The 14,680-nt window shown below is 43.3% G+C and overlaps 1 protein-coding gene across 1 annotated transcript; it reads left to right on the plus strand.

Annotated features, from left to right (window-relative positions):
• The first annotated feature begins 10,852 nt into the window (after nt 1-10,852).
• Nucleotides 10,853-13,494, plus strand: LOC139634322 (amino acid transporter heavy chain SLC3A2-like). Its single transcript, XM_071500701.1, has 5 exons — nt 10,853-11,160; nt 11,263-11,360; nt 11,498-11,640; nt 11,801-12,116; nt 12,690-13,494. The coding sequence occupies exons 1-5, from the start codon at nt 11,076-11,078 to the stop codon at nt 13,035-13,037; spliced, it is 990 nt and encodes a 329-aa protein (XP_071356802.1). The 5' UTR covers nt 10,853-11,075; the 3' UTR covers nt 13,038-13,494.
• The last annotated feature ends 1,186 nt before the right edge of the window (nt 13,495-14,680 follow it).

Consider the following 14,680-nt stretch of genomic DNA (forward strand, 5'->3'; position numbering starts at 1 on the left):
GTTTTGAGGCTAAAATGAGTGCTTTTTACTGATCTGTAACTGCAGGTTGAATGATTGCTGTTTTTTCCCAAGGTGGATGCAATGATTTGTTTTGTCCAACAGATGGAGACACTGGGCCACTAATCACAAGAGTTACCATCTCTTCAACTCTGTACAGTAACCCTGTCAGTCTAGACAACACATCAGCCCCACTGAACACATTGCCTTTTCATACAAGCCTACACAACACATGAGTGGCACAGTTACTTGCTGTGTGTTTTGCATGCATTTCTTGCACTTGATGCATGTATATTGTGTTTTTCTATCCATCTTGGGCCAACACGCTCAGCAGCGCTTCTTTTTGTTGCTGCTGGCCACAACCTAGAATAATGAAAAGATGAAAAGATGAGGAATTTTACCATCTCTCTCTCTCTCTCTCTCTCTCTCTCTCTCACAGACAAACACACACACACAAACACTCACTCACTCTCTGTCTCTTTCTCTCTCACACACACACAGACACACACACACACACACACACACACAAAACAATTAAAAACACATTTAAAAAACAATGAATCATATCATTTTTCTTTTGATAAAAAACGAAAACGGGTCCCTCACACCGCTGAGCCAGGACTCCTTTCAACAGCTGTGGGAGAGTGTATTAGACAGGCTCAAATAAACCTGGAGTTGACCTTTGACCTCTCCAATTGTATGGGGTATTTTATTATTTCTATTTTTATTTCTTTTGACCTCCCCAGAAACCAAGTTTCACACCTCCGCCCTGCTCCACAGAAGCTACAGCTGTTCTGACCAATCACAGGCCTAGTATGCTAATGAGAGTCAAACTGCTGAGAGTCCTTTGCCATATTCACCCATATACCTACCTCTGTCTGACCCCAGCCCTAGCCCTAGAGAGCAACGCCCCCCTGTGGCCGTCCCCAGGCGCTGATCTTAACCCGAGCCACTCATATTAGGTCATATTTGTTGTAATTTATTTCTACATTTTTCCCTTGTCCTTCTCTATCTTGAAGAGGTTTTTTTTTCTTTCCATAACAAAAAAAACTCATTGGATGATGTTTTTTCTTCAGATTTCATGTATTAGAAAATATATCAGGGCTTTACATACATTTCATTAGGGAGGATTTCACAACAGAAGTGACATATAAAGCAGTTGCCAGTGCCGATACATCAAAAATATATTGGCCTTATTTTTCTTCTAGCACACAGGTTTCAATAAATCATTTTGTTCATTGCTGTGGACACACGATAGCTGCACAACCTCCAAATTGATTTGGGATCATGAAAATCACAATAAATGAGAATTAAACATTTAATTGGCACATAAAGAGTTTTAAAAAAAAGGCATGGAATACATTTTATAATCCAATAAAAAACAGCAACATGCAATACATACAATATACAACATACAACATTAAAACCTCAAAACCATTGACCTCAAGCAAATACTTGCCTTCAGCTAACATTAGAGCTGGGCTTAAATTGACTGTATTTCAATTTCATGGGCTGTTTTGAGGCTAAAATGAGTGCTTTTTACTGATCTGTAACTGCAGGTTGAATGATTGCTGTTTTTTCCCAAGGTGGATGCAATGATTTGTTTTGTCCAACAGATGGAGACACGGGGCCACTAATCACAAGAGTTACCATCTCTTCAACTCTGTACAGTAACCATGTCAGTCTAGACAACACATCAGCCCCACTGAACACATTGCCTTTTCATACAAGCCTACACAACACATGAGTGGCACAGTTACTTGCTGTGTGTTTTGCATGCATTTCTTGCACTTGATGCATGTATATTGTGTTTTTCTATCCATCTTGGGCCAACACGCTCAGCAGCGCTTCTTTTTGTTGCTGCTGGCCACAACCTAGAATAATGAAAAGATGAAAAGATGAGGAATTTTACCAACATATCTCTCTCTCTCTCTCTCTCACAGACAAACACACACACACACAAACACTCACTCACTCTCTGTCTCTTTCTCTCTCACACACACACAGACACACACACACACACACACACACAAAACAATTAAAAACAAATTTAAAAAACAATGAATCATATCATTTTTCTTTTGATAAAAAACGAAAACGGGTCCCTCACACCGCTGAGCCAGGACTCCTTTCAACAGCTGTGGGAGAGTGTATTAGACAGGCTCAAATAAACCTGGAGTTGACCTTTGACCTCTCCAATTGTATGGGGTATTTTATTATTTCTATTTTTATTTCTTTTGACCTCCCCAGAAACCAAGTTTCACACCTCCGCCCTGCTCCACATAAGCTACAGCTGTTCTGACCAATCACAGGCCTAGTATGCTAATGAGAGTCAAACTGCTGAGAGTCCTTTGCCATATTCACCCATATACCTAACCCTACCTCTGTCTGACCCTAGCCCTAGCCCTAGAGAGCAACGCCCCCCTGTGGCCGTCCCCAGGCGCTGATCTCAACCCTAGCCACTCATATTAGGTCATATTTGTTGTAATTTATTTCTACATTTTTCCCTTGTCCTTCTCTATCTTGAAGAGGTTTTTTTTTCTTTCCATAACAAAAAAAAACTCATTGGATGATGTTTTTTTTTCAGATTTCATGTATTAGAAAATATATCAGGGCTTTACATACATTTCATTAGGGAGGATTTCACAACAGAAGTGACATATAAAGCAGTTGCCAGTGCCGATACATCAAAAATATATTGGCCTTATTTTTCTTCTAGCACACAGGTTTCAATAAATCATTTTGTTCATTGTTGGGGACACACGATAGCTGCACAACCTCCAAATTGATTTGGGATCATGAAAATCACAATAAATGAGAATTAAACATTTAATTGGCACATAAAGAGTTTTAAAAAAAAGGCATGGAATACATTTTATAATCCAATAAAAAACAGCAACATGCAATACATACAATATACAACATACAACATTAAAACCTCAAAACCATTGACCTCAAGCAAATACTTGCTTTCAGGGAACCTTGCCTTCAGCTAACATTAGAGCTGGGCTTAAATTGACTGTATTTCAATTTCATGGGCTGTTTTGAGGCTAAAATGAGTGCTTTTTACTGATCTGTAACTGCAGGTTGAATGATTGCTGTTTTTTCCCAAGGTGGATGCAATGATTTGTTTTGTCCAACAGATGGAGACACGGGGCCACTAATCACAAGAGTTACCATCTCTTCAACTCTGTACAGTAACCCTGTCAGTCTAGACAACACATCAGCCCCACTGAACACATTGCCTTTTCATACAAGCCTACACAACACATGAGTGGCACAGTTACTTGCTGTGTGTTTTGCATGCATTTCTTGCACTTGATGCATGTATATTGTGTTTTTCTATCCATCTTGGGCCAACACGCTCAGCAGCGCTTCTTTTTGTTGCTGCTGGCCACAACCTAGAATAATGAAAAGATGAAAAGATGAGGAATTTTACCAACATATCTCTCTCTCTCTCTCTCTCACAGACAAACACACACACACACAAACACTCACTCACTCTCTGTCTCTTTCTCTCTCACACACACACAGACACACACACACACACACACACAAAACAATTAAAAACAAATTTAAAAAACAATGAATCATATCATTTTTCTTTTGATAAAAAACGAAAACGGGTCCCTCACACCGCTGAGCCAGGACTCCTTTCAACAGCTGTGGGAGAGTGTATTAGACAGGCTCAAATAAACCTGGAGTTGACCTTTGACCTCTCCAATTGTATGGGGTATTTTATTATTTCTATTTTTATTTCTTTTGACCATCACATGGCGTCTTTCCTAAACATAACCTGAGAGGAGAGAGTGCCTAATGCCAACCAATTGTGTTATTCATATTTTTATTCCTTTTAAACCTCACTCTTTCCTCATCTCAAGCAGAAATGGCCTACTCTTAACCTCATTTGATTTGTTTTTTTATGAAATCATGAACATTTCTAGCTCTTGTAAACAAACTAAACGTGCCGTGGCTCGTCTTGACCACTCACCTGTTAGGACAGAACGGTGGAGCTGGGCAAACCATCGTCGAGCTTTGCGTCGTTTTATTTTGAAGGAACACTTCCTGTGGCAGAGGAAGTCCCAACGACGCCGCCATATCTAAAGTCACTTGACCGCGCCTGTCAGATCCTGCTACAATCTGCAGACTATAGCGATTTCTGACAAGAGGACACATGACAAAGCACCGCCGCCAAACGCCACACTACCAACTCATCCCAGTCCACTCAAAGTGGCCTGAAATGTGCTCCCAAAGCCATTCTGCTGACACTTTTTTTTTTCTCTGACTTCTTTCATTGAGCATGAAATCCCCCTAAACGATCAACATTTGCATCAGGTGTCGGCAGCAGTCCGCTGGAGGTGCGCCGACCTCCCCAGAAACCAAGTTTCACACCTCCGCCCTGCTCCACAGAAGCTACAGCTGTTCTGACCAATCACAGGCCTAGTATGCTAATGAGAGTCAAACTGCTGAGAGTCCTTTGCCATATTCACCCATATACCTACCTCTGTCTGACCCCAGCCCTAGCCCTAGAGAGCAACGCCCCCCTGTGGCCGTCCCCAGGCGCTGATCTTAACCCTAGCCACTCATATTAGGTCATATTTGTTGTAATTTATTTCTACATTTTTCCCTTGTCCTTCTCTATCTTGAAGAGGGTTTTTTTTCTTTCCATAACAAAAAAAACTCATTGGATGATGTTTTTTCTTCAGATTTCATGTATTAGAAAATATATCAGGGCTTTATATACATTTCATTAGGGAGGATTTCACAACAGAAGTGACATATAAAGCAGTTGCCAGTGCCGATACATCAAAAATATATTGGCCTTATTTTTCTTCTAGCACACAGGTTTCAATAAATCATTTTGTTCATTGCTGTGGACACACGATAGCTGCACAACCTCCAAATTGATTTGGGATCATGAAAATCACAATAAATGAGAATTAAACATTTAATTGGCACATAAAGAGTTTTAAAAAAAAGGCATGGAATACATTTTATAATCCAATAAAAAACAGCAACATGCAATACATACAATATACAACATACAACATTAAAACCTCAAAACCATTGACCTCAAGCAAATACTTGCTTTCAGGGAACCTTGCCTTCAGCTAACATTAGAGCTGGGCTTAAATTGACTGTATTTCAATTTCATGGGCTGTTTTGAGGCTAAAATGAGTGCTTTTTACTGATCTGTAACTGCAGGTTGAATGATTGCTGTTTTTTCCCAAGGTGGATGCAATGATTTGTTTTGTCCAACACATGGAGACACGGGGCCACGAATCACAAGAGTTACCATCTCTTCAACTCTGTACAGTAACCATGTCAACACATCAGCCCCACTGAACACATTGCCTTTTCATACAAGCCTACACAACACATGAGTGGCACAGTTACTTGCTGTGTGTTTTGCATGCATTTCTTGCACTTGATGCATGTATATTGTGTTTTTCTATCCATCTTGGGCCAACACGCTCAGCAGCGCTTCTTTTTGTTGCTGCTGGCCACAACCAAGAATAATGAAAAGATGAAAAGATGAGGAATTTTACCAACATATCTCTCTCTCTCTCTCTCTCACAGACAAACACACACACACAAACACTCACTCACTCTCTGTCTCTTTCTCTCTCTCACACACACACACAGACACACACACACACGCACAAAACAATTAAAAACAAATTTAAAAAACAATGAATCATATCATTTTTCTTTTGATAAAAAACGAAAACGGGTCCCTCACACCGCTGAGCCAGGACTCCTTTCAACAGCTGTGGGAGAGTGTATTAGACAGGCTCAAATAAACCTGGAGTTGACCTTTGACCTCTCCAATTGTATGGGGTATTTTATTATTTCTATTTTTATTTCTTTTGACCTCCCCAGAAACCAAGTTTCACACCTCCGCCCTGCTCCACATAAGCTACAGCTGTTCTGACCAATCACAGGCCTAGTATGCTAATGAGAGTCAAACTGCTGAGAGTCCTTTGCCATATTCACCCATATACCTACCTCTGTCTGACCCCAGCCCTAGCCCTAGAGAGCAACGCCCCCCTGTGGCCGTCCCCAGGCGCTGATCTTAACCCGAGCCACTCATATTAGGTCATATTTGTTGTAATTTATTTCTACATTTTTCCCTTGTCCTTCTCTATCTTGAAGAGGTTTTTTTTTCTTTCCATAACAAAAAAAAAACTCATTGGATGATGTTTTTTCTTCAGATTTCATGTATTAGAAAATATATCAGGGCTTTACATACATTTCATTAGGGAGGATTTCACAACAGAAGTGACATATAAAGCAGTTGCCAGTGCCGATACATCAAAAATATATTGGCCTTATTTTTCTTCTAGCACACAGGTTTCAATAAATCATTTTGTTCATTGCTGTGGACACACGATAGCTGCACAACCTCCAAATTGATTTGGGATCATGAAAATCACAATAAATGAGAATTAAACATTTAATTGGCACATAAAGAGTTTTAAAAAAAAGGCATGGAATACATTTTATAATCCAATAAAAAACAGCAACATGCAATACATACAATATACAACATACAACATTAAAACCTCAAAACCATTGACCTCAAGCAAATACTTGCCTTTAGCTAACATTAGAGCTGGGCTTAAATTGACTGTATTTCAATTTCATGGGCTGTTTTGAGGCTAAAATGAGTGCTTTTTACTGATCTGTAACTGCAGGTTGAATGATTGCTGTTTTTTCCCAAGGTGGATGCAATGATTTGTTTTGTCCAACAGATGGAGACACGGGGCCACTAATCACAAGAGTTACCATCTCTTCAACTCTGTACAGTAACCATGTCAACACATCAGCCCCACTGAACACATTGCCTTTTCATACAAGCCTACACAACACATGAGTGGCACAGTTACTTGCTGTGTGTTTTGCATGCATTTCTTGCACTTGATGCATGTATATTGTGTTTTTCTATCCATCTTGGGCCAACACGCTCAGCAGCGCTTCTTTTTGTTGCTGCTGGCCACAACCTAGAATAATGAAAAGATGAAAAGATGAGGAATTTTACCAACATATCTCTCTCTCTCTCTCTCTCACACACACACACACACACAAACACTCACTCACTCTCTGTCTCTTTCTCTCTCACACACACACAGACACACACACACACAAAACAATTAAAAACAAATTTAAAAAACAATGAATCATATCATTTTTCTTTTGATAAAAAACGAAAACGGGTCCCTCACACCGCTGAGCCAGGACTCCTTTCAACAGCTGTGGGAGAGTGTATTAGACAGGCTCAAATAAACCTGGAGTTGACCTTTGACCTCTCCAATTGTATGGGGTATTTTATTATTTCTATTTTTATTTCTTTTGACCATCACATGGCGTCTTTCCTAAACATAACCTGAGAGGAGAGAGTGCCTAATGCCAACCAATTGTGTTATTCATATTTTTATTCCTTTTAAACCTCACTCTTTCCTCATCTCAAGCAGAAATGGCCTACTCTTAACCTCATTTGATTTGTTTTTTTATGAAATCATGAACATTTCTAGCTCTTGTAAACAAACTAAACGTGCCGTGGCTCGTCTTGACCACTCACCTGTTAGGACAGAACGGTGGAGCTGGGCAAACCATCGTCGAGCTTTGCGTCGTTTTATTTTGAAGGAACACTTCCTGTGGCAGAGGAAGTCCCAACGACGCCGCCATATCTAAAGTCACTTGACCGCGCCTGTCAGATCCTGCTACAATCTGCAGACTATAGCGATTTCTGACAAGAGGACACATGACAAAGCACCGCCGCCAAACGCCACACTACCAACTCATCCCAGTCCACTCAAAGTGGCCTGAAATGTGCTCCCAAAGCCATTCTGCTGACACTTTTTTTTTTCTCTGACTTCTTTCATTGAGCATGAAATCCCCCTAAACGATCAACATTTGCATCAGGTGTCGGCAGCAGTCCGCTGGAGGTGCGCCGACCTCCCCAGAAACCAAGTTTCACACCTCCGCCCTGCTCCACAGAAGCTACAGCTGTTCTGACCAATCACAGGCCTGGTATGCTAATGAGAGTCAAACTGCTGAGAGTCCTTTGCCATATTCACCCATATACCTAACCCTAACCCTAACCCTAAATTGTTTTTAATGTTAACCTCAACCATGTGGAATCTATAGCTAACCCTAACCATGTGGAATACACATTTAACCCCGACCACCCTCAGGAAATTCAAATTATGGACAATGCTCACCCTTTGTCAATTAGAATAACTTTGGATTCTTGGAACACACTCTTTCATTTTACGAAGATCAAATTTAGATCAACCAGCTCAGCATAAATCGACCTTAACTTACCTGGAGCATGGATTCATGGGTCATCATCAAGTTCATGGTATTACATAAGCTCCGCCCCCAACCAATCAGAATCAATCTTTGGCTCTCCTGGGATACGGGCAGCTCCCAGGGACCCACTGTAGACAAGATTACTTGCATATGGTCAACCATAAAGGGATAGTTGGAATAATCACAGGCTCCACCCCCCACCAATCAGATTTCTATACAAGATGTCCGGGGATGATGGTCCCCTCTAGGGACCAGTCACACCCGGTACAACCATACGATCGATCTCTATTCTTTAAAATAGGTTAAATTCACATAAGCCCTGCCCCCCCCAACCAATAAAATGTCAGTTTGGGTCCCCCTTGAGGACTATCACTCTCCAGAATCCCATTAGACCTAATATGACCTGAACATACCAGGTTTTCACAGATATAACAAGGATTATTCATGTGAACTCCGCCCCCAACCAATCAAATTTGGACAGGACATCCCCTTGATGGGAAAGTTCAACCAGGAAGACCAATCATACTTAATCTTGTCCAGTTTGAAAACAAAAAGAAAAAAAGTTTTGTTTTTTTTTCACAAGCCACGCCCCCAACCAATAGGGGCTCAATTAGATCCCTCCCAATAGGACTGACACCGAGGATAACTGACCAACCCATGGAGGTAAACAAATTGAGTTTTATTTCATCAAATAAGTCTCGAAAAAGCCTCAAATAATTCCTTTTACAGGCCCCGCCTTCAGCCAATCAGAAGGGAATTGAGATCTTTGATTCTCTTGGATGAATGGAGCCTAACCAATAATCCGATTGGATTTCTGTTATAAAAGACAAGATAACAAACAATTTTTTAACGGCTCTGCCTCCAACCAATCGGAGGAGGGCAACATCCGAACAGGACCTGCCCCTAATTGATCAATTGAAGACTAGGAGCCTTGTAGGGGAGAATTCAAACCAACCAGGGACATGTGGACTACAAAAAATCCAAAAAACAACATATTTCCTTTGAGAGGCTCCGCCCCCAACCAATCAAGAGAGTTCATGGTCCAAATAGACCCACCATGTCCTTCATCTTGCTCCAGATGTTGAAGGTCAGGTTGCCCAGGTGTTTGGCCTGGTCTATCAGAGCTCCTGAGCCCAGCTGGGGATCATCCAGCAGGGGGCGCTGCTGGACTCTGTCCACTGCAGCCTTGTAGTTGAGCAGGAATGAGACGTCTTTAGCTCTCAGCTCATCCTCTGTGGCTCTGACTGTGTCTGAAAGAGCTGCTCTCTCTCTGCTCAGAGCCTCCATCTTCTCCTTCATCATCTGACTCTTCTGCTCCTCTTCCTCCCTCAGTGCAGCCATCCTGGCCTCCTCTTCCTCCTCTAGAAACCTCTACTAACTTCACTGAAGTTCACTTTGACTCTGAGTCCTGGTTTTGGTCAAACTCACCTTCAGTGTGTAGAGTGTCAGCAGGTTGAAGCAGCAGTGTTGTAGTTTTCCTCTTTTCTCTCCTGTAGCTGGACTCACTCAGAGGAAGTTGTTGGTTTGGTCTGAAGGTGAATCTGATTGTCTCTTCTTCAGTCTGTGTCTCTTTAGTGAACAGGAACAAACTGTTTCCTGGTTTGTCTCAGGTGAGTCAGATGAGGGGTGGAGCTTTGTCAAACCTCCTCTGATAAAAGCTGCTGCTTCACCTGTAACACAGGTTGATTTTCATTCCAGAGTTTTGATTCATTGCTGGAAATAATTGGTGCAGCAGCTCTGTCTAGTTTGTTTGTAAAAATCTTAATTTGTAAAATCAGAAGAAACTAAATCCATCAGAAAAATGTGGAGCAGTAAAAACTTAGTAACTTTCCACTTTAATGAAATAATTATTTCTCTTTCATGAACTGTGTTCTACCAAAATAAAGAGGAGCACCGACTGTTCAGAAAAGCTCTTTGTGTTGATTTTTGTCTTTATTTTTGCCTGTTTCAGCAGCAGTTTTTTCATAATTCAGTGTTTTTTGAATGGAGTTCAGTGTCAGCTTCAGTACCTGCAGATTGTATCAGGCTCCAGAGGCTGTTAGCTACAGAGAGTTTTTGACCAGAAAATGTTCAGTTGTGTTATTTAGTTCTTGGAAATCAGCCATTAACATTATCACGTCTTTTTTGTGTATTTTAGTTCATGTTGAATGAACATGAACAGACGACCTACAACCACAGTAACACAATGTTCTGGTTAAACAGACAAACTTAGATGTTCTGTGAACCATCATCACTGCCACTAATGTCAAACTAGACCACCATCATCTCAGACCAAAACAAATTCATTTAGCCGTCCTCATCATCGTGCAGGCTCCTCGCTGCAGAGACCTGCCCGCCACCAGCTGGTGGAACGACAGCCCCCTGTACCAGATCGGAAACATCCAGGCCTTCACCAACACACACAACCTGAATAATAATATGTTCATTATTCAATAATAATGATAATTATTATAATAATATAAGATAATAATGATGATAATTATTATAATAATATAAGATAATAATGATGATAATAAATCAAGACCGAGGTTTGAACAGAAGCCTGTCACACAAACTTCTGCTTGGATAGAAGACGGAGGAGGTGCAGGAGGCTCAGTGAACAGCTGGTCAGACGCTCCACAGGGAACCTTTGACCCCAGCCTCGGTCACAGCTGCTCTGTTCTGGTCCTTCAGGTCTGGAGCAGAAGGTCGACAGCCTGGCTCAGCTGAAGGTTAAAGGTCTGGTGGTCGGACCGATCCACGTCGCTCCGCCTGACAAGGCCATGAGCCTGAGGTTTGAGGAGATCTCCCCCGAGGCGGGAAACCTGGAGCAATTTAAAGGTTTCGTTCAGGCTGCTCACAGGAAGGGTGAGGAGAGGTTTAACGATGGGGGGGGGGGGGGGGGGGGTCGTTACTCAGGTGAAGAGCCGTCTACACACTGTGTTCTGTTGTGGTCTCGTGTTTCTGCAGGTATTTCTGTGGTTCTGGATCTGACTCCAAACTACCAGGGATCGTCTGGACCATGGTTCTCCAACATCAGTGTGACGAACGTGGCAGAGAGGCTGAAGGTGAGCTCACCCTGAACACACAGCCCCGTGCAAAGGTGAAGTGAGGGGGTTTTCAAAATAAAGTATGGTAGGTTGATGCAGCGTCTTGGAGAACCTGCCACGTCGATGTCTCTAACTCCTGTCTCTCTCTGCCTCAGTCTGCTCTGGTGTTCTGGCTCAACGAAGGCGTGGATGGCGTCCAGCTGTCGGGGGTGGAGCGTGTGTCCAGCGTGGTGCCGTCTCTGTGGAACGACATCCGAGCCATCGTCCAGAAAGGGACGGACGAGCGTCCAAACAAGAGGTCAGGAACCATGACGAACCAGCAGATCTCTCATACATCAACATCCGGAAGGGAAGTTCACCATCAAAATAAAATCACACAGAACAGTTTTCTGTCTCAGAGGTCTGGGTGTTCATAACGGAGCAGATCATTGGTAAAATAAACGCGTTGTGTTTTCCAGGCTCCTGATTGGCGTCACAGAGCAATCCTCGGCTGAAGACGTGTCCTCCCTCCTCTCCTCCACCAGTGTTGACCTCCTGATCTCCAGGGTCCTCCGTGCGGGAGACGTGGACGCCACGGAGCGCGCTCAGTCCGTCCAGCGCTTGTACTCGTCCCACAGCCAGACCACGCTGGCCTGGAGCCTGGGGGGCGGGGCCGAGGGTCACATGGCGTGGCTCGTGGGTCCGGCTCTGGTGAAGCTGCACCAGCTGCTGCTGCTCACGCTGCCCGGGACGCCCGTCTTCAACTACGGAGACGAGCTCGGCCTGATGGACGCGGTGAGGACGCAGCTGTAAAGGTTTTATTTCAGCAGTGCTGCAGGTTCAAGGTTCAAGGTTCAAGGTTCCTCCTCACAACCAGCAGGTGGCGCCGCAAACATCCGACACAGTCTGGGTTTAAAGTTTTACTGTTGCTGTACCAGAGTAACTGCAGTACCAGTGGCAGTAGAGGTAGTTTTAGTTGTAGTAGCAGTACTTGGAGCAGCACCAGTACTAACATCAGCAGCTCAGGCTAAAACATGAATATTGATTATTACTGATTTATTATCAATTTAGAAGTAGTGTTAGTAGTAGTAGCAGTAGTAGAGGTATAAAGAAGTAGTAGTAGTAGAGGTAGAGGTATAAAGAAGTACTACTACTTCTAGTACCAGCAGTAGATTTATGAGCAGCAGTATTAGCAGTATGAGTACCCATTGTAGTAGTACTGGGAGCAGTACTGTAGTACTGTTGAGGCTTGAGCGTCTGTGATGTCACTGATTTTTTTGCAGTATTTTTATTAGTTGTAGTAATACCAGCAGCGGTACTGCAGTATTGCAGTACTGTGTGTTGATGTCCTGCTCTGTCTCGCTGCAGGAGGAGAGGGCGGAGCGTCTGTCCTGCCGCAGCTTCTTCCGCAGTCTAAGCGAGCTGCGAGGGAAAGAGCACTCCCTCACGTTCGGAGACTTCCTGCTCCTCTTGAACTCCTCCTCCTCCCTGGCGTACCTGCGGGTCTGGGATCAGAGCGAGCGTTACCTGGCCACCTTCAACTGGGCCGAGGAGGCGGCGGTGCTGCAGCTGAGCCGTGCGACCCTCCCCCGCCAGGCGGCGGTGGTCCTCAGCACCAACAGCAGCGCCCTGCCCGCAGACAGCAAGGTGGACCTTACCAACCTGTGGCTCGGCCCCCGACAGGCCGCGCTCCTCAGGTTTCCCTACACTGGATAGAGCAGAGGTTCACTTTTATCTGTTGTCAGTTATCACCTCTAGACAAAGTGATGATTAAAGGCCCATTCACACTGGATTAAGATTGTCACAGCTGATCACTGCTGATCTCTGCTGATCTCTGCTGATCACAGCTGATCACTGCTGATCTCTGCTGATCTCTGCTGATCACAGCTGATCACTGCTGATCTCTGCTGATCTCTGCTGATCACAGATGATCACAGATGATCTCTGCTGATCACAGCTGATCTCTGCTGATCACAGCTGATCACAGATGATCACAGATGATCACAGATGATCTCTGCTGATCCTGAAATCCAGTCCACATGGGTTTTTCATCCAGTAACTGTTCCCTGGTGGTTCTTCATGTCTCCAGTGAGTGAAGATGTGATGTTCTGTGATGATGCACCTGTTCTCTGTGAATTGTGTGAAAACTAAATAAAAATAAGACAAAAGCATCTTCAATGTGTCTTTTTATTTGTAATGAGTTTCTGATCTTAACGTTAACTTAACGTTTTCTGGGTGAACTGGATATAATAACCAGAGTCTGTATCTTCACTGTGGCAGCAACAGAAGGGTGGATGTGAGCAGACTGACACCACAGTGAATCGGGGGGTGGGGCTCAGGTCTGGAAGTGTTTTTAGTCTGGAGTTGGACTCCACCCAGATTAAGTATAAGTGCCCCTCCGTCCTTCAGGGATATGCTACACCCTCTGGTTTGCAGGATTGATTCTGCAGCAGGATAACGACCCAAACACACCTCAGCTTTACAGGAACCACCTGAAGAGGGAGGAGTCCTGACGGTCCTGGACTTCCTGCGGCACCACACGTCTGTGGACCACCGTCCCATCATGCTGGGAGAACGTGGGTCATTGGGTTTTGTAAAGTGTGTCCCTGCCAGCTGAGGGAGTGTTTCAGTACCAGGACAAATACTAAGATATTTTGAAATTAATGTACACTTTTCAGAAATTCAGCTTTATACTCAAATTAGTTAAATTATTATTTGTAAAGAAACATTTAGTATCACGCTCAAAACAAAGTCATAACCAGAGATTTGGACCCTGTTGCAGACAGACAGCAGCAGGAGCACTTGTGGTTAATATTGATTTTGTTGGTAAAAATCACTGTGGACTAATGAGGCTTTTATTAACTTTTTACAACTAATTATTGGTCAATTGACCAATAAAATAATAGTGATAGTAATTAATCAATAATAGAAGTAATTGTTGCACCTGTTAACTGATGCCCAGTCACCCCGACCCTCGGCGAGTGTCTGTGGGGTGAGTGGGACAGAACCAGAGGACGAGTTCAAACCATGGATGTATGATAAGACCTTATACCTTAGGTCTTATCATACATCCATGGTTCAAACAAACAAACAAGATGGCCGCCGCCGCGGGAAGTTTCAGAACTGTAGCGCTGTGTGACGTGATACTGAACAGCAGCGCGGGCTTTACGTCACATAACGTGAGTCAACAATACTTCCTGTTTTCATAATTGTCTGTTTGCTAGCTGCTTCACTATTGGTTGAATGTGCCGCCATGGCTGCTCTGTAAACCACCTGATGACCTCATGAGGTTGTAGACGACTTGACACCTGGTTTCATTCAGGATTAAAGTCACAGGTGTGACAACAGATTATCTACAG

This window comes from Trachinotus anak, unplaced genomic scaffold, assembly GCF_046630095.1.
Source record: "Trachinotus anak isolate AG129_WGS33_773 ecotype Australia unplaced genomic scaffold, CSIRO_AGI_Tana_v1 ptg000016l, whole genome shotgun sequence".
Classification (NCBI taxonomy): domain Eukaryota; kingdom Metazoa; phylum Chordata; class Actinopteri; order Carangiformes; family Carangidae; genus Trachinotus; species Trachinotus anak.